The sequence below is a fragment of the Hirundo rustica genome, chromosome 2 (assembly GCF_015227805.2).
Source record: "Hirundo rustica isolate bHirRus1 chromosome 2, bHirRus1.pri.v3, whole genome shotgun sequence".
Lineage (NCBI taxonomy): Eukaryota > Metazoa > Chordata > Aves > Passeriformes > Hirundinidae > Hirundo > Hirundo rustica.
Genome location: NC_053451.1, coordinates 118942092 through 118963592, shown reverse-complemented (window position 1 = coordinate 118963592; position 21501 = coordinate 118942092). Strand labels below are relative to the sequence as shown.

Sequence of the window (21501 nt, the reverse complement as noted above, 5' to 3'; positions counted from 1 at the left end):
CGCCTGCCCTGGGAGCATCTCCATTTTCTCACCTTCACTGTAGATGTTTTTTTTCTGGTATCTAATCCCAAACAACCCTCCTGCAGTTCCAGACCTTCCCCCATTGTTGAATCATTTCACCTTCTTCCAAACACAAAGCCCAGGCAGAGCTGCCAACCCAGCAGGACATCAAGTCCTGCAGCTGAGCAGAACAATCAGTCTGTGATAGAACTGTGCCTGTTCTCCCTCCTTCCCCAAAAAAAGGAAATGAGAAGGGTAGAGAAGTATGTTTTCCGTGGTGCACGTGGCTTTTCCTGCAGCCTTTGCAGGTGTTAAGGTGTGCTCAGGTCTGCCAGGTGCTGGGAGCAGCCACGGCCACACGGGTGCAGAACAGGCTGTGCCCGCAGTGCTGCGGGACAGGGACAAATCCAGAGGGATTTCAATCACAATAAACTGCACAGGAGCAATCTGAGGCTCCAGCCGTGCCCTAGGTCTGGCCCAGGGCAGAGGAACAGCAGGGAAAGAGCTGAAATTACAGAAAGTTCTCTCCCAAGTTCAAAAGCAGCAAAGCTGCACCTGCAGAGCTCCAGCCCTGGGACACCAACAGCAGGAGGAACTGGAGCTGCTGGAGAGAGGAGCCAGGAGCTGCTGCAGGGAGAGCTCAGAGCACCTAAAGGGGCTCCAGGAGAGCTGCAGAGGGACTGGGGACAAGGGACAGAGGGACAGGACACAGGGAATGGCTCCCAGTGCCAGAGGGCAGGGCTGGATGGGAGATTGGGAATCAGGAATTGTTCCCTGGCAGGGTGCTGAGGCCCTGGCACAGGGTGCCCAGAGCAGCTGTGGCTGCCCCTGGATCCCTGGCAGTGCCCAAGGCCAGGTTGGACACTGGGGCTTGGAGCAGCCTGGGACAGTGGGAGGTGTCCCTGCCCTGGCAGGGGAGGCACTGGGTGGGATTTCGGGTCCCTCCAACCCAAAGCAGTGTGGAATTCCATGTTTTCACCTGAAGTTCTGCTGTTTTGTGCCAGATAAATTCCTGCACCACAGGAACGGGACCCTGAAGGGACAGACACAGAAGAAGGAATCACCTCACCTTGCTTAGATTATAACTGTACCACGCTCCCTTGCACTTGGATTAATTACACAGCTGAAGTGGTCAGACCTGTTTGCTGTAGGAAATGGCAGGGCTGGAGTCGGGCAGCAGGAAGCAGACCTGGATGGACAGCAGGAACCTGCAGATTTACATGGAAACTGCCTATGGAAACTGGCTGAAACCTCTGCCACGGGGCAGACATGCACCCCTGGAGCTCTGGGCTGGGAAGAGCTTCACCCAGCAGGAGGAGGAACAGCACTGCATCCACCTGCTGTGATCCCCACAGACAGCAGGGTGTCTGCATTTAGGAGCCTGCAGGAGGACTGGGCCTCCAGTCGAGGCTGCTTTTATTGAACGCTTTTACACCTGTGGCGAACACAGCTTCAAAAGAGGAGACAAACCCTGGAAACTCTACCCGTGCACCACATCCCACTGCCAGCAGCTCAGAGACCCCAGAGCCCAGCTCCCCTCCACAGCCACCCCCCCGGCCATGGGAAAGGAGCTGTAAAGCAGCTTCTGCAGCTTCAAAGGTCACTGAGCACTTCCCAAAGCTGCCAGTTGCTGCTGGCTCCTGAAAGGTGTTTTGCAATCCATTCCTGAAGGAATTGGTTTAAGCAACCTCTCCCCATGACTGCACACAAAGCCATTCAGATGACCAGAAACCAGGAAATTTTACCTTCTGAAAAGGGATAAATCTCTCCTTCAGCTACAGATTCAAAATGTCTTTCCTCTTCTCACATGCCCTGTATATACAGCCATAGAACCATGGAACGGTTTGGGCCGGGAGGGACCTTCAAGCTCGTCCCATCTCACCTCCTGCTGCCAGCAGGGACCCCCTCCAGCAGCCCAGGCTGCTCCAGGGCCCGTGCAGCCCGGCCTGGAAAGCTCCCGGGCACGGGAGGGGAGGTGCGTGAGCAGCCCGGGCGCCGCGGCTCCCTGCACACTTGGATCTCCGTGACCCTGGCAGAGCCAGGGAGCTGCAGGGCACAACGGAACAGCTCCAGCACGAGGAACACATTCATTCCCGGCCAGGACAAGCCATTCACTTGGCCATTTACACAGCTCCCAACAACGCTGCAAAAATTCCGCCCCCAGCGCAGGAGCGGCTGGGCTGGAGCCGCTGTCGGAGGAGCTCACCCAGGACGGCTCCAGCAGCCCTGGCCAGGCCACCACTCACCAAAAAGCTTCGTGCTTAACATAGGCAATGGCTAAAGACCAAACTGTGCCGCAGAAAAAAAGCGGCTTTTTGATAACTGTGAGCAGAACCGGCTGATTGTACAAGCCAGGCTGGTGATTTCCTTCCTGTGGCTCTGCCAAGCCCCACACTGTGGTTCACACTGGGCAGGAGGTTTGCCCAGGACTGGCTGGGAATGGCTGGAGAGCAGCCCTGGGGAGAAGGGCCTGGGGCTGCTGGAGTGGGAGAGGCCAGACAGGCCCCAGCCACGAGCACTGGGACCCCAAAACTCCCGTGGTGATCCCCTAGGATGGGCAGCAGGGAAGGGGCGATTCCACCGCTCTGCACCCAAAGCCCAGGAGAAAGCCGTGCCAGACAAGGAGAGAGACAAAAGCACCTTTAACAGGGAGCAGACAGGAGACAGAGGGGAACAAAGGGATGCAAAGGGAGCACCTGGAGCGTGGAGATACACATCAGAGAGCCTGAGATCCTGATAAAGCATCAAAGGAGCCCAGGGCCTCACACCAGCCATCCTAAACTCCTTCCCATGCAGCCTGCTGCTCCTTCCCTCCTCCAGAGGTGGGGAATTCACAGCCTGAGTCACCAGCAGCGCCTCAGGACACGGCAGTGCAGCCCCAGGAAAGCCCAGGACAGGATGACAGAGCTCCAGGACAGGATGACAGAGCTCCAGGACAGGATGACAGAGCTCCAGGACGTGGCAGCATCGCTGCCCTCACCACCAGCACCACAGAAGGGCAGCAGGTTTTACCCTGTGCACCCAGGAGATGCCAGCAGCACAGCGGGAGATCCCAGCTGCACCTCAGGGAGCAGCCCTCCAGACGGGAATGCCAGCCCAGGATGCCTCCAGGCCACAGAGCTGCTCCCAGAAATCCAGCACCAGCCTGTTCCTGCTCCAGGGGAAGGTGCTGGGAAGAGTTCCCTGCGTGAGGCTGCGCCGGGCAGTTTGGGTCGCCCAGGCCTGGCTCTGGTGCCAAGCTGAGCAGACACAGATCCTCCTGTCCAAGGATCTGGCGGCCTTGGGGCTCTTTCCCAACCCTGGTGTGGGAAATCAAGGCACAGAGGATTCTCTTGCACGCAGGCCCAAACACAGAACTGAGCACAGGGTCCGACCTGAGACCTTGGAAAAGGCTTCCAAAGGTAGAGACCACAAGCAAGAGTGTGGATGTGTAGTTTACACAGAATCATATTAAGCTAGGTAGTGGCAAGTTTTAAAGTTTGGATATAGAAGTAGTTAACAGAAATAGTAAAAAGTTTCAAGGTGCAAGCAAGTTTTGTGTGTCACTATAGGATTGGGTAAGAAAGCCCACACTGCAGCAGGACGGGTGATACAGTTTAATTGGCCACGGGTGTGAAAGTTAAAACAATCTGGGTGGCAGCAGATTATTGGCTAATAAACCTTTAAAAACCCCCGTAACCTGTGGTGTTGTGAGCACCAACTTCTGGTGCATGAGGTGAAGGCGTTCTCAGCCTTCATGAGACTGAGGCAATAAATCACGTTTTAAGATGTCTCCCAGTGCTCCCAACTCTCTCCATATCCCCAGGAGACAAAAGTTTCAAAATTCTAGCTAATCTTTAAACTTAAGAGCATACACTGTGTTTTAGAATGTACTTGAAATAGTGCTTTAGAACGTACTTTAAACTACATTTTAAAAAGCATTTAGTGACTATCAAGCGCTGTGTCTGTTACCCTTTACGTACTTTAAAGCAGCACAAGCATCTGAGACCCCTCAGTGATAAGAAGAAAGACTAAACTAAACACAACGAAATAACAAAACTAAAAACAGAGATAAAGAAAAACCACTGACTCTTAACCAGCAGAAAATAACTTCTTGCCTTAAAAAAGTGCCAAAAAAAGCCAAAGCACCCACACAAAAAAATCCAAGTAAAACGTTTGCTGAGGAAGACTCCGTTTCCTTCATCTTCTAAAGACCCTCAAAGACCCCCACCAGAGCGAACTGAGCACGTGGAGTTAATGACCACACACAGCCACGAGAGCAAGGCTGAAGAAGAAATACGTACGAAGCAGATTGTACAATAAATACCAGGCACATGTAAGATCTCAAAGGGTAATGGTGGGGCCGAGCTCTCTGGTACTCATGAAGCTGTTCCCCACGCGTCTCAACATCAATGAAAGCCCCACACCGCTCGAAGAGCGGCTGCAGCTGTGCCATCGCTGCTGTGCCCGTTGCCCTGGCCCCTGGCAGCCTGGGTACTCACACAGAGGGGGCCCGAAGAGCACCGTGTCCAGAGCCTTGAGCTGCAGCTTCTGCCGGTGGCTGCGGTCCGTCATTTTGAGCACCGTGCCCATCATGGTGGCGTTGTTCACTGCCAGCCTGCACAACACGGGGAAAAACGAGCTGTGAGCACATCCAGCAGCGCAGAAACACACCAGGGCCTGGGAGCTCCCTGCCACCAGGACAGAGCCCTCACTCTTGGGGGCTCTGAACCAGGGTGTCTCCAGGACACTTGGAAGCAGCATTTCTAGGAATGGGAGAGAGTGGGGAAAACCAGGGCCAGGTCGAACTCATTGACCTGACCGCGTGAGGGACTGATTTCCCATCAAAACCCATCTTTTGGTGTCCTACCAAACACTAAGAACTATTTTTTAACCTAATCTCCATTGCCTTTACATCCTGTGTCACAGACCATAAACCACAGTTCCCCCTTGGAAGGAATGTGACACACACTGTGCTGCCTCAAAAACATCCTCATTTTATCCCCAGCTAATCCCTCCTGCTCAGCCAGATGAAAAGACCCTTCCTCAGCAACAGGAACCTTTATCAAAAAAAGCTGCACCGAGGTTTTTCCAACCTGTTACAAGTTTAGGCTGACTCCCAGCCAGTGTTTTTCAACATGGAATCATAGAACGGTTGGGAGGGACCTGAGATCCCACCCAGTGCCACCCCTGCCATGGCAGGGACACCTCCCACTGTCCCAGGCTGCTCCCAGCCCCAGTGTCCAACCTGGCCTTGCGCACTGCCAGGGATCCAGGGGCAGCCACAGCTGCTCTGGGCACCCTGTGCCAGGGCCTCAGCACCCTGCCAGGGAACAATTCCCTCCCTAGATCTGTCCCAAATTTCCCCTCTTGTCACTCACAACTGGAGCAGAACAGGAATCAGGCTGGGCAGGGCACAGGCCAAGGAACTTCAGGTGACGAGAGGAGCTGCCAGGCCTGGTTCCTGACTCCTGCATGGCCCTGGCTCTTTCCCTGCACACATCCCATGGGGACACTGTGGGCACTGACCTGGGCATGGCACTGACACGGGCATGGCACTGACATTGGCATGGCACTGACACGGGCATGGCACTGACACTGACATGGCATTGACACTGGCATGGCACTGACACGGGCATGGCACTGACATTGACACGGCACTGACATGGGCATGGCACTGACATTGACATGGCACTGACATTGCCATGGCACTGACCTGGGCATGGCACTGACACTGACATTGACATGGCACTGACATGGGCATGGCACTGACCTGGGCATGGCACTGACACTGGCATAGCACTGACATTGACATGGCACTGACGCTGACATTGACATGGCACTGACATGGGCATGGCACTGACATTGACATGGCACTGACATGGGCATGGCACTGACATTGACATGGCACTGACACTGGCATGGCACTGACACGGGCATGGCACTGACACGGGCATGGCACTGACATGGGCATGGCACTGACATTGACATGGCACTGACCCAGGCATGGCACTGACATTGCCATGGCACTGACATTGACATGGCACTGACCCAGGCATGGCACTGACATTGCCATGGCACTGACATTGACATGGCACTGACCTGGGCACAGCACTGACACTGACATAGCACTGACATGGGCATGGCACTGACCTGGGCACTGCACTGACACTGATATGGCACTGACACGGGCATGGCACTGACACGGGCATGGCACTGACACTGACATGGCACTGACCTGGGCATGGCACTGACATGGGCATGGCACTGACACTGACATGACACTGACATGGCACTGACCTGGGCATGGCACTGACACTGACATGACACTGACATGGCACTGACCTGGGCATGGCACTGACATTGCCATGGCACTGACCTGGGCATGGCACTGACACTGACATGGCACTGACCTGGGCACGGCACTGACATGGGCATGGCACTGACCCTGACATGGCACTGACATGGGCACGGCACTGACATTGACATGGCACTGACACTGACATGGCACTGACATTGACATGGCATTGACATGGCACTGACACTGACATGGCACTGACATGGCACTGACCTGGGCACGGCACTGACACTGACATGGCACTGACACTGACATGGCACTGACACTGACATGGCACCGACATGGCACTGACCTGGGCATGGCGTGGCCGCTCAGCTGCAGTTTCCTGAAGGTCTCCTCGTACTGGGGCAGCTCCACGTAGGAAATGAGCCACTGAACCACCTCATCCACCGTCCAGTTGTACACTGAGGAGAGCAAAACAGGCCACAGCTCGGTGTGGGTACATGGAACATCAGCGAGGCACACTCTGGGTGGGGAGGGACCTCAGAGCCCACCCATTCCCACCCCTGCAGTGGCAGGGACACCTCCCACTGTCCCAGGCTGCTCCCAAGCCCCAGTGTCCAACCCGGCCTTGGGCACTGCCAGGGATCCAGGGGCAGCCACAGCTGCTCTGGGCACCCTGTGCCAGGGCCTCAGCACCCTGCCAGGGAACAATTCCTGATTCCCAAGCTCCCATCCAGCCCTGCCCTCTGGCACTGGGGCACTCCACAGTCCTGCAGGACCTCAGCCTCCCCCTCATGGGTCCATCTTTGCCCAGACCCCAGGAACTGCTGAGGTTCTGCTGCACCTGAGCCCCCACAGACCACACATGGCGTGGGAAGAGCTGCCAGGAGCTTTCCCTGTGACAACACACCTCTCTCAGGGTTGGTTTGCCCCCGTGCTCCCAGCTCCCAAAATTAAAACATGCAACGAGCCCATCAGATAGAGGAGCAGCAGAGGCTCCACCTCCTGCCACAGCACCAGCTCAGCCCTGGCACCCTGGTAGGGCCAGCGCCCAAAGCGCTGGCAGGGGCCAGCTGGGATCACTCGGATTTCCATCAGCGAGGTGATCCTGCTGCCTCCAAACCCCAACAGGGAATGTTCATCCTCATCACATGCCCAAAGCCCTGGAATTCTGATGCAAGCTCCAAAAGCCTCTCCCCCTGCTCCTGATCCATGGACCGGTCACCCAGAGCAGCTGTGGCTGCCCCTGGATCCCTGGCAGTGCCCAAGGCCAGGCTGGACACTGGGGCTGGGAGCAGCCTGGGACAGTGGGAGGTGTCCCTGCCACTGCAGGGGTGGCACTGGGTGGGATTTGAGGTCTCTCCCAATCTAAACCATCTGGGATTCCCTCTGAGCTTTGACCAACAAAAGCACACTTGGAGTGATGCCGGAAAAAAAAGATTGGAAGCAGCTTGAGAAAGGATCTGTGGGAGGAGGTGGAGCAGGTGCTGCAGCCCAAGTGAACCAGGTGAACTTCGCTCCTTCACCTCCTCCCCTGGGCACCTGTGGATTATTTTTGGAGCTGTCATGCAGCTCCAGAGCCATAACTGAGGAAACCTTTGGAAATCAAGCTCCTGCCTTTGCCACTTTTTTGTGCTGTACTTAGAGCAATGCTCTGAAGGCAAAGACCATCCCAGAATGCCACATTAGTTAGGATTGGGAGGGACCTTAAAGTTCACCCAGCACCACCACTGCCGTGGCAGGGACACCTTCCACTGTCCCAGGCTGCTCCGAGCCCCAGTGTCCAACCTGGCCTGGGACACAGCAGATGCTTTTATTGGACAGAGGAGGATTTGTTACACTTTAATTTATCTCTGTGCCTGCCCACGGCAGGGCTGCACAGCTCTGCTGCAGTATCAACGCTGCCTGGGCCCACGAGCATGAGAAACATCTTCCCAAGCTGCAGGGAACCCAACACCTCCCACAGGGGCTGAGGGATGAGGGAGAGCAGGGATGAGAGACCTGGGAGAGATGAGGGAGCTCAGAGCCCACTGAGCTGATGAAGGGGAGGAAGATGAGCGAGTTCACAGAGAGAGGGAGATGGAGCTCAGGGAAATGAGTGATCTGGGAGAGGTGAGGGGGGTGAAGGATCTGGTGGAGATAAGAGGGCTCAGAGACAGAGCTCAGAGCTAACTGAGTTGATGAGGCTGAGGGAGCAGAGGCTCCAAAAGGTGCCATCCCCAGGGACACAGGCACTGTGACAGCTGCAGGGTGGCACAGACGAGGCCACCAACCCACCCTGGCTGCAGGGAGCTCCCTACAGCTCCTGGTCACTGTCCCACACATGGGGGACACCCGTGGCTGCGGGCACGAGCAAAATGTTAGCGATGGCAGGAGCAGGAGAAGCCACAGGCCCTGCAAGGAGACATCACCAGAGCCCTGCCACGGGGCACCAGGCCACATGCCAGCCGTCAGCACCGCCAGCCTGGCCTCCTCCAGAGCCCCTGGCTTCTCTCACTTCCACATCCACGTGGTTATTTTGGGAGGAAGTCCCTGAGAACCAAGCACCAAGATGAGCAGGACCCTGCCCTGCCTCCTCATCCCCAGGGGCTGATCTGGCGTCACTTCCATGGCCTTGGCAGAGCCAGGCTCACCCAGGGCACACTCCACCACACCCAGCACCTGGTCAGGGCATCACAGCCTCTATCTTCTGTGAAAATCAAGGGGCAGAAATATCTTTGTACTTTCCACATGTGACCAGGAACAGCAGCAACGGCTGGAGGAAAAGCAACGGCTTGAAAACAAATGGCTCAGGCCCAGGCAGCCCATCCCTGCAGGACGTCAGCGCTGCTTTTCACACCCACAGGAACGAGCAGACCTTTCCTAAGAGCCCGATTCCAGCTTCATGACTTCAGTTCAAACTCCCAAATTGGGCTGCAAATTTCCCTGGCAGTGTTCCAGGCCAGGCTGGACAGTGGAAGGCGTCCCTGCCACGCAGGGGTGGCACTGGCTGGGCTTTGAGGTCCCTCCCAGCCCAAACTCTCTGTGATTCCATGACATCAGACCACCCTTCAGAAGAAACCAGGCACTCACTCTGTGAGCCAGATCTACAAGACGATGAAAGGGAAAACAAGAGCAGGAACTAAATGCAACCCTGGGGCACGCAGGCAGCCACGGCAGCTCTGCAGGGCCCGTGTGTGCCAAGGCAGCTCAGCAATAAATGGGCCTGGCGAGTATCAAGGGATGTTCTCCTCCATCCCTTAATGATTTCTACCCTTTCCAGCTGACAGCAAAAACACACTCCAGGCAAAGCCGTCTGTAAACAGCCCTGTAATGGGATAAATACTTCCTACACGAGGCATTCCTTGGACACAGGAGACGCAGGGACTCGGAGTCATGGAATCATAGGGCGCTTGAGGCTGGAAAATCCCTCATGCCCAGCACTGCCGAGGCCACCACAGACCATGTGCCCAAGTGCCACCTCCACAGGGCTGTGAAATGCTCCCAGGATGTGATTCCATCCCTGTCCTGGGCAACTGTGCCACTCCTAAGTGATGTGAACAAGAATCTTCAACACATCCCTGCCCAACTCCACGGGAGAGTCTGGTCTGGGACACAGACAGGGATACAGCTCTGGAATCATCTCACAGATATCAAAGACTGCTCTGGATTGGGAGAGACCTCAAATCCCACCCAGTGCCACCCCTGCCATGGCAGGGACACCTCCCACTGTCCCAGGCTGCTCCAGCCCCAGTGTCCAACCTGGCCTTGGGCACTGCCAGGGATCCAGGGGCAGCCACAGCTGCTCTGGGCACCCTGTGCCAGGGCCTCAGCACCCTGCCAGGGAACAATTCCTGATTCCCAAGCTCCCATCCAGCGCTGCCCTCTGGCACTGGGAGCCATTCCCTGTGTCCTGTCCCTCTGTCCCTTGTCCCCAGTCCCTCTGCAGCTCTCCTGGAGCCCCTTTAGGTGCTCTGAGCTCTCCCTGGAGCTTCTCCTCTCATGATCAGCCCCACTGCCTTCAATCCACGCTGCAAATGCTGCACCTCAGTGTCCTTTTAGTGCTGCTGCTCTCCCTACAGCTGCAGCCGCAGCTCTGGACACAGGAGTACATCCCACCCAGAGGAATTTGAGGGCTAATACAGAAAAGTCAAATACTAACAGGACACAAATGAGAAACTGAAATTTCTGTGGCTGATGAACTGATTAGAAGACTAATATGCAGTATTTCATGGAACGGATGTAGATACAACTCCTCTTTTAGAGATGAGGAGCACTGAAAAAAATGGATTCATAATATCTGTGGAATTCTGTGTGAAAGCACTGGGGAAGCACTTGCCAATTTTAAAAGCTTGTTCCAAGACTCCCAGATTTCAGGAAGTTTCTCACCAGAGGCTGAATTCCCACCCCCTCCCTGGGTGCTGGGATGAAGAACAGCATCTTGGAACAGCTCGAAGTTATTTCAACATGGACTGTACTCACGACACTTCCTGGATTTTACTCTCCCTTCTTTTCACTGTGAAGGGGCTTTTCGGGTTCAGAAAGTTTCTCCTAAGGAAAACACAACCTGCAGGAAAGCTCCCAGGCAGCCCTACGGAATATTCAGGATGTTATCACCCCATTAAAATTCCATCTCAAACGGGGTGTTCGAAGGAGAGCCTGGAACTGGAGAGCATTTGGCTCTATTTAACAGACATTTCTGGGACAGAGGAACAAAAGGATAACTGATACTTTGGTGGCCATGCTCAGGTGCAGCATGAACAGCTTGGAAGCACCAGGCCTGAGGAAATCCTGGGAATCCACACCTCAAAAAGGGAGCTGGAAGAGTACAGGGCCCGGTGGGAGGGAGGAAAAGCAGCACATTCCTCCGGAGAGCTGCACACCCTGCCCAGGGCATCTGAAATCCAAACTCCTTGGCACTCCTGGGAAAGGATTCCTTGGGAATCTCGGGAAAGGATTTCTTGGCTTTTTGCCCTTTTTTTACCTTCGGATGTTTTCCAGGCCTTCCAGAGATCTTCCACGCTGATGAGCTTGTCTTCTCCATGGAAAGTGCTGTGCTTGACTGCTGGGTCGTGGTAATTCAAGTCTTCCCTCAAGAACTGGGAGAGGAATTAACAGCAGGATTAGCCTTTGGTTCATCTTTTAGGGAGAAGAGGAGCATAAAAAAAAATTGAATATTAAAAATTCTCATGGGAAATCAAAATAAATTTGAATAAATAATTTTAAAAATGGATATATTAGATATATAAAATATACACATCTATCTTTTATACAGATATAAGGATATACCCTGCAGTACCCGTGAATATTTCTGTTCCTGGCAAGACCAGCCAGGAAATATCCAGTAAGTAAATATGTTAAATTCATTTTAACACAGAGAAGGGATGATTAATCAGAACCTTGGGATTTGGGATTCCAGACTTTTATTTGAATTATAGTATCACCAAAAATTCAAATTCACCTAAGTGGCACAATAGAACCAGCTTTATTTCAGTGGAGTAAGAACCCAAAAAATATTACTGGATTTGACCTGCACCTTCAAATCCAAGCTGGAACAAATGCCGAGGGCAGGAGGAGAGGCAGTTCCACTGAAAAATATAGATAGATACATGGATCCTAGCTCAGTGCGTGCCCAGAGCAGCTGTGGCTGCCCCTGGATCCCTGGCAGTGCCCAAGGCCAGGTTGGACACTGGGGCTTGGAGCAGCCTGGGACAGTGGGAGGTGTCCCTGCCATGGCAGGGGTGGCACTGGGTGGGATCTGAGGTCCATTCCCAACCCAAACCAGTCTGTGAAATCCACCAGCAGACAGAGAACCACTCACATCCCAGTGCCCAACAGACGGAACCCAGTTTAAGGATAACGCTGCATTCCCGCCCCTCAGGACATGATCCCCACACAGGCAGCTTCATCTGTGGGCTCCTCCACGTGCAGCAGGATCAACCCACACCCAGTAAACACCCTTAGATCTGGAGATGGTGTTCTAACATCACACAGGGCACGGGGAAAAGATCTGGGCAGCTTTACATTCCCTGTAAATCCCCTGCAGGCGCTGCCAGGACAGCTCCAGCCTGGGCTCCTGCTCCGCCACCCAAAGCTGCCACTTCCTGCCCGGCACAAAACATGGAAAACGGGAGAATGTGGGAAAACTTGTGCTTTCAGCAGGGGCTGGGCCTGGGGCTCCAGCTGTGCCAGTGCCTGGCCGAGAGGCGCCGTTGTCCCCCGGCGGGTGACGCCGCGACCCGGCAATGTCACCGATGTCACCGGCAGCGGGATCAGCTGCTGCTCTGTATATTTAGCTCGGGGAGCAGAGAAAGGAAAAGTGATCCCTCAGCTTCCCTTGGGCTCACGATGGCCAAAACAAACCCCAAGGACTCGGCGGAGGGGACGGGGCCGGGCTGGGCTGGGCTGAGCTGGGGGGATGTCCCCATAAAGGAGCAGGGAGCGGATGCAGGAAGGGGCTGGAGGAGCTGGGCTGAGCCCACCAGAGCCCAAAGAAACCTTAAAGCACATTATCCACCAGTACCTTCTGGGGAAAGGACAAAACCATGGGATCCCAGACTGGTTGGGGATTGAAGTCTGCCCAGGGCCACCCCTGCCATGGACAGGGACACTTTCCACTGTCCCAGATATTCCAAACCCCAGGCACAAGAACCACTGGCCTACTTGCAAACCACTAGAAAGCGCTTCCAAGTGATCCCAGGCCTGGAGACAGCCAAAGCTCTGAGTCCCGCACACAGGGTGGAGCAGAGTGTTTCCAAGGTCCCACGTCTCCATCTCTGTTGGAGTCCAGGGCACTCCTTTGGCTGCCCTGGAGGGTCAGGGACCTGGGCAGGGGGGTCTGGGACCCCAGCCCAGAGCTCAGAGAGACACTGGCTTTGATTTCGGTCCATGGGAAAGGCTTCTTGCACTGCAAGAGGGTTTACAGGCCACAAGAGTGTGAAAAAGAGTAGTTTAGTATATCACAGGGTGAAAAAACAATGGGTTTGGGATTTTTGGCATGGAAGTGAATGGGGCAAGATGGAGAATTTGGGGCGTTGTCTCCTTCTTCTTCCTTCTTGTTCCCTCACTCCATTTCTGCAGTGACGTTGGCACAAAGTAGTTAGTGAGGATTGGGTCAGAGTAGAGATGACCTTTTTAGTATTAGTGATAGACATTGGTAAGAAATAGTGAATAAAGAATACGTAGCAATTAGTATAAAAGATAAGGACAGCCCAGAGACAGGAGGAGTCGTCAGAAGTCCAAGCTGCGGCAAACATCTGCTGGACACTGAGAAAATTGTAAGATAAGAAACAATAAACACAAAGCATGCAACCTTGAAGACTCCGTCTCTTTCATCCGTTTGGCTCAGAGCTTTGCAGAGGGCAAAAAAGACTCTAAAACCACCTGAACGCCGGGGAATTTAAACTCCAGCAAAGGAGCCCCCGACACATCTCCAAGATCCTGTCCAGACCACTCCAGCCTCAGCCAGGCTGTGAATCCACAGGGACAGGAGGAAACTGAGTGTGGTAACAACTGAGTCAATCCCAAGTCTCTCCACCGAGTTCAGGGAAAGACAAACCATGGACAAACCAGCCAAAAGCAACGGGACCAGAACCCCTGCTACAAACACAGGATGAGCTGGGGTCACAGAGGGAAGACTCAGCCTGGGAATGCTGATCTTGGTGCTCTGGGACACCAACAGCAGCAGGACCTGGAGCTGCTGGAGCCAGTCCAGAGGAGCCACGGAGCTGCTGCAGGGCTGGAGCCCCCCTGGAGCCAGGCTGGGAGAGCTGGGAGTGCTCACCTGGACAGGAGACGCTCCAGGGAGAGCTCAGAGCCCCTGGCACGGCCTGAAGGGATCCAGGAGAGCTGCAGAGGGACTGGGGATGAACTTGCTGGCTGAAGGCACACTCAGAATCGAGCAGATCCGCAAAATGGGATTTTCTGGTGTTTTTTTTTTTTTTCCATAGAATCACAGAATCTCCTGAGTTGGAAGGGACCCAGAAGGATCATCAAGTCCTAGCTGTTCACAGCCCCAGCAATCCCACCCTGTGCCTGAGAGCATCCTTGAACTCTGTTTTTTGGCTTTTTTATCTGCAGAAACTCCAGCTACTGAAGTGATTTCTCAAACCTCCCCATCCCTCCCACGTCCCTGGATCCGTGCTACGCTCCCTGCCGAGCACCAGCTCCCGCTGCGCCGCAGCCAAGGGCCAGGCCACGAGCTCGTGCTCCCCATCTCCAACAGCTTTCCTGAGCCACCAGTGCCATAAAACCACAGACAACTCCTGCCCACAAGGCCTCTTCCCGCTCAGTGACCCCAGGAGCAGGGCCTGGGAGGAGCCAGAGAAGGACTGAGCAGCAACACAAACCTTGTTTCCTGAGGAAACCAGGCTGGCAGCACCCGAGAGCACCGGGAACCCGCGTGCCAAAGAGCCCGAGCTGCCTTGGCTGTGAGCGTGGCGACAGGAATAGATCCCTAATTAGAAGATTTCCCCCTGAGGGACACTTCTTTCATTTTAATCGAGGCCACTGATGTCATCTGGAACTTCATTGAAAACTCACTTCCCAGCAGGAAAGCTGCAAGGATGACTTACGGACAGCGTGAAGCCGCGGGACAGAACTCCACCCATCATTTATTTTAAAAATACCATTGTCTGTGTGTCCCCTTCTGCCCAAACAAAACACTCCCATCACCTACCCACAACGGGTAGGGGCCAAAATAATAAATGAAAATATAAAGTTCTCAACCAATGCCCATCCCTGGAAGCGTTCCAGTCCAGGTTGGACAGGGCTTAGAGCAGCCTGGGATGATGGAAGGGGTCCCTGCCCGTGGCAGGTGGTGGAACTGGATGAGGTTTGAGGTCCCTCCCAACCCAGACCATCCTGGAAGTCCGTGAGCCCCGTAAAAGGTTTCAATTTGAGCCTCGTGCATTCTTCCCAATAATCCCCCGGCAGCTGTCCCACCAGAGCCCCGAGTTAAACCTGACTGCAGGCTCTGTGTGGGGGAGAGACATAACCTTGACAGGGAGAACCCAGCAGGAGCTGGCCCAGAGAGGGAAATTCCTGGAATACCTCATCCAGCGGCTCCAGAGCTTATTGACAGGTGAGCTTAATCTAACTTCAATAAAAGCTTAGCAGAGGTAAAGCAACAAAGGCTCGTGTGGGATCCCAGGGCCAGGGAATCACCGAGGCTGGAAAAGACTTCCAAAGTCACTGAGTCCCGCTGAAAATGCACCAACCCAAGCACTGGTGGGGGCAATCCCAGCACAAACACAGCCTGGGGAGAGTGCACTGGGAGCAGCCCTGGGGGGAGGGAGCTGGGGATTGCTGGGAGAAGCTCCACAGGCCCTGGCCACAAGTGCTGGGACCTGCAATCCCTGTGCCCTGGGCTGATCCCACAGCGTGGGCAGCAGGAAAGGAATTGGGGTTCTGCCCCTCTGCCCTGCTCAGCCTGGACAGCCCTTTCCAGGAGGAATTTTCCCAATATCCGCCCTGAGCCTCCCCTGGCCCAGGCTGAGGCCGTTCCCTCTGCTCCTGTCCCTGTGCCCTGGGAGCACAGCCCGACCCCCCCGGCTGTCCCCTCCTGTCAGGGGCTTGTGCAGAGCCACAAGGTTCCCCCTGAGCCTCCTTTTCTCCAGGCTCAGCCCTTGCCCAGCTCCCTCAGCCCCTCCTGGGGCTCCAGTCCCTTCCCCAGCCCTCCTAAAAGCAGAGCAGAGGTGCTGCGAGCAGGAGCAGCCCTGCCAGGGCTCAGCCCTGCTCAGATCCAGCTCAGAAGGGTTTGAGGAGGGGCTCTAAGAGCACCAAGGCAGTGATTCTGGAGCTTCTTAGAAAAACCCACTGAATTCCTCCCAGCCTGGCAGTGTCTCCGTGCCAAGGCTCCGGGCACACATTCCCAGCAGCGTTTTGTACCAGGAGCTCCCAATGACTCCAGTGGGAGTGGGGGCAAGGTTTGCTCAGAGACATGAAAGAGCCAGCTCTGCCCAACCCTAAGGACATGAGGATTATTCCTAATTTAATGCCAAGAGCAGCACACATGGGCAGAAACGGGCTGAAATGAGCAGAAATGGACAGAAATGGATAGAAACTGGCAGAAACGGACAGAAATGGACAGAAATGGGCTGCCTGAGGCTGCCCCAGTCCCGGGGAGAGGCAGAGCTCCAGCTCCAGCACTCAGTGAGGGAATTGCCTCCAGGGAAACACCTCATGTGGTGGAGGAAATGCAACTGGAAGCTTTGCAATTGTTTTCATGACTCACTCAAGTGGGATTGAGGCAGAGGGAACAGCCCTGCAAGCTGGGAACAGCCACCCCAAACCGGCAGCTCCTGGCACCCTGGGGACTGTCACTGCTCCAGAGGGACATTGTGATGGCTGCACTTGCAAGAGCAGCTGTGGCTGCCCCTGGATCCCTGGCAGTGTCCAAGGCCAGGTTGGACACTGGGGCTGGGAGCAGCCTGGGACAGTGGGAGGTGTCCCTGCCATGGCAGGGGTGGCACTGGGTGGGATCTGAGGTCCATTCCCAACCCAAACCAGCCTGGGATTCTGTGACCTGGGTCTGCAGAGCAGCAACAGATCCCTGCACCCACGTGCTTCCTCTCAGCTTCCAGCACTCTGACTTTCCTGTTTAGCTGCCAGTTCTCCCTAGAAGACAGAATTCCTCACCTCCAACAAGCACCCACCACAACTACGGCAACACCACAAAGAGCTTTCCCTTTTCCAGCAGATCTTATTTCCATTGGTGCTTGTGTAAACAAAGAACAACTTTCTTTCTCCTCAATCCTTTATCAGCTAAAATGTCCAAGGCTGACACAACAAAAAGCTGCTCCTTTTTATGCAGCGAGCACCCACAGACTGAAACTGTTTTAGTTGGCTGCTGGAAGAATGCAGTAAACATAAAATCACGGAATGGTTTGGCTTGGGATGGACATTAAACTCATTTAATTCCACCCCCTGCCATGGGCAGGGACACCTTCCGCTCTCCCAGGCTTCTCCAAGCCTCATCCAACCTGGCCTTGGGCACTTCCAGGGATCCAGCCACAGCTTCTCTGGACAGCAATGAAGCAGCTACAAACCCCCAGCAGCGAGGAGAAGTCCCAGGCAGCACCGATGAAGTGCTGAGACGCCCCTGGATCATCTCACGGTGGAGAAGGCTCCCAGCCCAGCCCAGCCCCACACTGACCTCGTCGCTCTCCTCCACGTCCACGTTGCCGTTGGCGTCGTCGTCCATCTGCTTGTGGATGTTGCGCACGGCCTCGAAGCTGAGCTGCTCGTCCTCGTCGTGGCACAGCGCCTTGTCGATGCGGCAGAACTCTGCTGGGGCAAACACCGGCACGTCAGGCAGCAGCACCACCCCCTGCACCCCCTCTGAGCTGGGCTGGGGGAGCTTCTGGAGCTGGGCTGGGGCTGGGGCAGCTCCTGGAGCTGGGCTATGGAAGCTCCTGGAACTGGGGCTGGGGGAACTCCTGGAGCTGGGCTGGGGCTGCAGGAGCTCCTGGAGCTGGGCTGGGGCTGTGGGAGCTCCTGGAGCTGGGCTGGGGCTGCAGGAGCTCCTGGAGCTGGGCTGGGGCTGGGGGAGCTCCTGGAACTGGGCTGGGGCTGGGGGAGCTCCTGGAGCTGAGCTGGGGCTGGGGGAGCTCCTGGAGCTGGGCTGGGGCTGGGGGAGCTCCTGGAACTGGGCTGGGGCTGGGGGAGCTCCTGGAGCTAGGCTGGGGCTGGGGGAGCTCCTGGAACTGGGCTGGGGCTGCAGGAGCTCCTGGAGCTGGGCTGGGGCTGGGGGAGCTCCTGGAACTGGGCTGGGGCTGGGGGAGCTCCTGGAGCTGAGCTGGGGCTGGGGGAGCTCCTGGAGCTGGGCTGGGGCTGGGGGAGCTCCTGGAGCTGGGCTGGGGCTGGGGGAGCTCCTGGAGCTGGGCTGGGGGAGCTCCTGGAGCTGGGCTATGGGAGCTCCTGGAGCTGGGCTATGGGAGCTCCTGGAGCTGGGGCTGGGGGAGCTCCTGGAGCTGGGGCTGGGGGAGCTCCTGGAGCTGGGGCTGGGGGAGCTCCTGGAGCTGGGCTGGGGGAACTCCTGGAGCTGGGCTGGGGCTGGGGGAACTCCTGGAGCTGGGCTGGGGGAGCTCCTGGAGCTGGGCTGGGGGAGCTCCTGGAGCTGGGACTGGGGGAGCTCCTGGAGCTGGGACTGGGGGAGCTCCTGGAGCTGGGCTGGGGCTGCAGCAGCTCCTGGAGCTGGGCTGGGGCTGGGGGAACTCCTGGAGCTGGGCTGGGACTGGGGGAGCTCCTGGAGCTGGGCTGGGGCTGGGGGAGCTCCTGGAGCTGAGCTGTGGGAGCTCCTGGAACTGGGCTGGGGCACAGCCCCCAGGCCCTAGGGCAGGGCAGGGCAGGGCAGAGCTGCTCCCCTCACCCCATCCCTCCCCATTCCCACCGGGACAGCTCTCCCAGCAGGGCTGGCTCCTGCCCACAGCCCGAGCTCTCCCTCGGAGGCTCTGCTGGTGTTGGCACCGCGTGCAGCCGGGGCGTTTGGGGAGGAAGAGCTGTGTGTTTATAAAACACGTCAATTAAAGCCCTTCCCTCCTTCCTGATTATGGAACGGGCTCTTCTGGCTGCTTTTCACGTCATTTTCTACTTTCCAAGACCAGCACTTTACATTTTGCTGCGTGCCCGCGTCCATGCGAGCACCCGGTGGGGCTGGTTCCACTGCCAGGAGGTGACACGAGACCCAGGGATGAGGAATCCCGAGGGATCTGGGCAGGATGGAGAGCTGGGACCATGCCAGGGCCGTGCAGTGCAGCAGGGCCAAGGGCAAGGTGCTGCCCGGGCTGGGAGAGCGGGGGGGCGTTCACCTGGAGAAGAGACACCTGAGAGCCCCTTCCAGGGCCTCCAGGAGAGCTGGAGAGGAACTGGGGCACAAGGGAATGGCTTCCCCCTGACCAATGAGCTGGAACAATGATGAAGCCTCCTGCAGAGGCAGGGGCTGGTGTCCTGCTGCTTCCCAAACCTCGGGAAGCTCATTCCATGCTAACTCCTGTCTGTCCATGCGGCCAGGGGAGCCCAGCAGCGCTGTGAACCGGTGCTCAAACCAGTGAGGGAACTGGGAACCTTCCCCAGGGCTCTCTGCTCCCCCAGGCCACCCCTGGCCAGCTGCTGAAGGGTGCTGGCAGCGATAAGGGGCACCTGGAATCAGCACCCGGAATCACAGGGAGCTCAGAAGAGCTCTCCGGCTCTCCGGGGTGCCCTGAGGTTGATTTGTTGAGATTTGGGGTTCCTCTCCTGCCCTGCACGAGTTTTCTGGTGGCTCAGAACTTCGGGCTGGCCCTTTCTGAGCTGGCTCCTCCCGTTATCTGCCAGGCAGCCCGCAGGGACACGAGATGGTCTCTGTGTTTATGCTGTCCTTGGACCCGACCCCAGAAGGAAAAATGAAGCCAGGCTCAAAGATATCTCCCAAAAATATGACATGGTTGTCTCGTTCCGAGCCTGTGCTTGTTATTGCAGGGGAGAACGTGGCAACGCTGTAGCAAAGTTTGGATTATAGGAAGGGAAGGTCGTGTTTTTGTAAAAGTGAGTTTATTGAGATTAACCCCCTCCTGACCACGGAACTCCTGAGCCCCGGCTCACGTCTGCCCAAGGGGTTTGAGCAGGGAAAGAGACCTGAGGGGATGAGGTATGGAAGGGATAAAGGACTGGGGGAGTCAGGGATTGACGGGATCCCGCCCAGATCTCCCACCCCAAGGACAGCCCCTGGGGCTTTCCAGCACAAATGGCAGCAATGAAGATTGGCTGACAGCAGCAGCAAGAGCAATAAAACAATGGCTTCAAGAGCTGCCAGGTGCTGATAACCAACTACACCATCAACAGCAATCAAAACAAACCCAGGGAGGAATTTGGCGCTTTCATCAAGACCAGAAAGAGCCTGAATATGGGGCACAAGTGATTCAATCAGCAGACAGCCCTGAACTGATAAGAATTCCAGCAGCCAGGATGAGCTATTCATTCCCCTCCCTGTTATCTCCCTGGGCTGCAGCTGCAGGAATACCCAAATGAAGGAACAAAGACCAGCACCAGCCACTTGGACTAAGACTGATGGAAGATTAAGCTAAAGATCATAGCACAAAATCATCCTTTGTGTGGGAAAAGCTCACCCACACCTTCCCCTTCCCAGGTAGCTCCAAGCCCTGTCCAAGCAGACCTCGAATACTCCAATCAGGCTGTTCCAACACACCTTCAGCAAACAGAAGCCCCACAATGAGTGCGAATTTGGCTTTGTTTAAGTAAATCTCCCTCTCCAGAACGTCCAGCCCTGATTTTTGCTCCAGCAGCTTCCCCAAGAGACACTTGGTGCCCGGTCCTCACCAGGGCTGTGATTCCTGGAGTCCCGAGGAACAACACCAGCACCTTCACACCCACCCCACCTCTCTGAGTCATCGGGAACCTTCTGTCTCCATCCCGCTGTTCTGGCTCCACGCCTGCTCTTTATCTCCCCACTATCAACTCCACTGCCGCGTCTGCCCGTGCAGAACAAAGAGTCCTTTGTCCCTCCCAAGGGGTGTCCTTGATGGGCCATTAACCTGGGCACGTAAACGTGGGCAGCCCTCTCATCTCATCCCTCCTGCATTCCTTCCCTCCCATCCCTCCTGCCGGCATCCCATCCCTCCTGCTGGCATTCCATCCATCCCTTCAGCATCCCCTCCCATCCCTCCTGCATCCCATCCCATCCCATCCCATCCCATCCCATCCCATCCCATCCCTCCTGCATCCCATCCCATCCCTCCTGCCTCCTCTCCCACCCCTCCTGCATCCCCTCCCATCCCTCCTGCCTCCCCTCCCATCCCTCCTGCCTCCCCTCCCATCCCTCCTGCCTCCCCTCCCATCCCTCCTGCCTCCTCTCCCACCCCTCCTCCCATCCCATCCCATCCCATCCCATCCCATCCCATCCCTCCTGCCTCCTCTCCCACCCCTCCTGCCTCCCCTTCCCACCCCTCCTGCCTCCTCTCCCATCCCTCCTCCTCCTCTCCCACCCCTCCTCCCTCCCCGCCATTCCCTCCCTGCCTCCTCTCCCGACGCCCTCCTCCCTCCTCTCCCACCCCTCCTGCCCCCTCCCACCCCCCCCTCCGGCCTCCTCCCACCCCTCCCTCCCCTCCCATCCCTCCTGCCTCACCCCCATCCTCCTGCCTCCTCCCCCCCCTCCTGCCTCCCTCCCACCTCCTGCCTCCCCTCCCCATCCCTCCTGCCTCCCCTCCCACCCCCCCCCTCCTCTCCACCCCTCCTCCCTCTCCACC

At 56.4% G+C, this 21501-nt stretch overlaps 1 protein-coding gene across 7 annotated transcripts in view; it reads right to left on the bottom strand.

Annotated features, from left to right (window-relative positions):
- Positions 1-17552, bottom strand: part of STIM1 (stromal interaction molecule 1) — a 59233-nt gene extending 41681 nt beyond the window's left edge. For 5 of the 7 annotated variants that reach the window (XM_040090735.2, XM_040090743.2, XM_040090693.2 and 2 more), the window contains exons 1-4: positions 17415-17545; positions 11244-11358; positions 6630-6741; positions 4482-4597 (exon numbers count right to left, since the gene is read on the bottom strand). In XM_040090735.2, the coding sequence (XP_039946669.1) occupies positions 4482-4597; positions 6630-6741; positions 11244-11358; positions 17415-17462 (391 nt within the window). In that variant the 5' untranslated portion in view covers positions 17463-17545. Of the gene's footprint in view, positions 1-4481; positions 4598-6629; positions 6742-11243; positions 11359-17414 lie in introns of all 7 variants that reach the window. The other 2 variants (XM_040090726.2, XM_040090699.2) reach the window with 2 other exon arrangements.
- Between the last annotated feature and the right edge of the window lie 3949 nt (positions 17553-21501).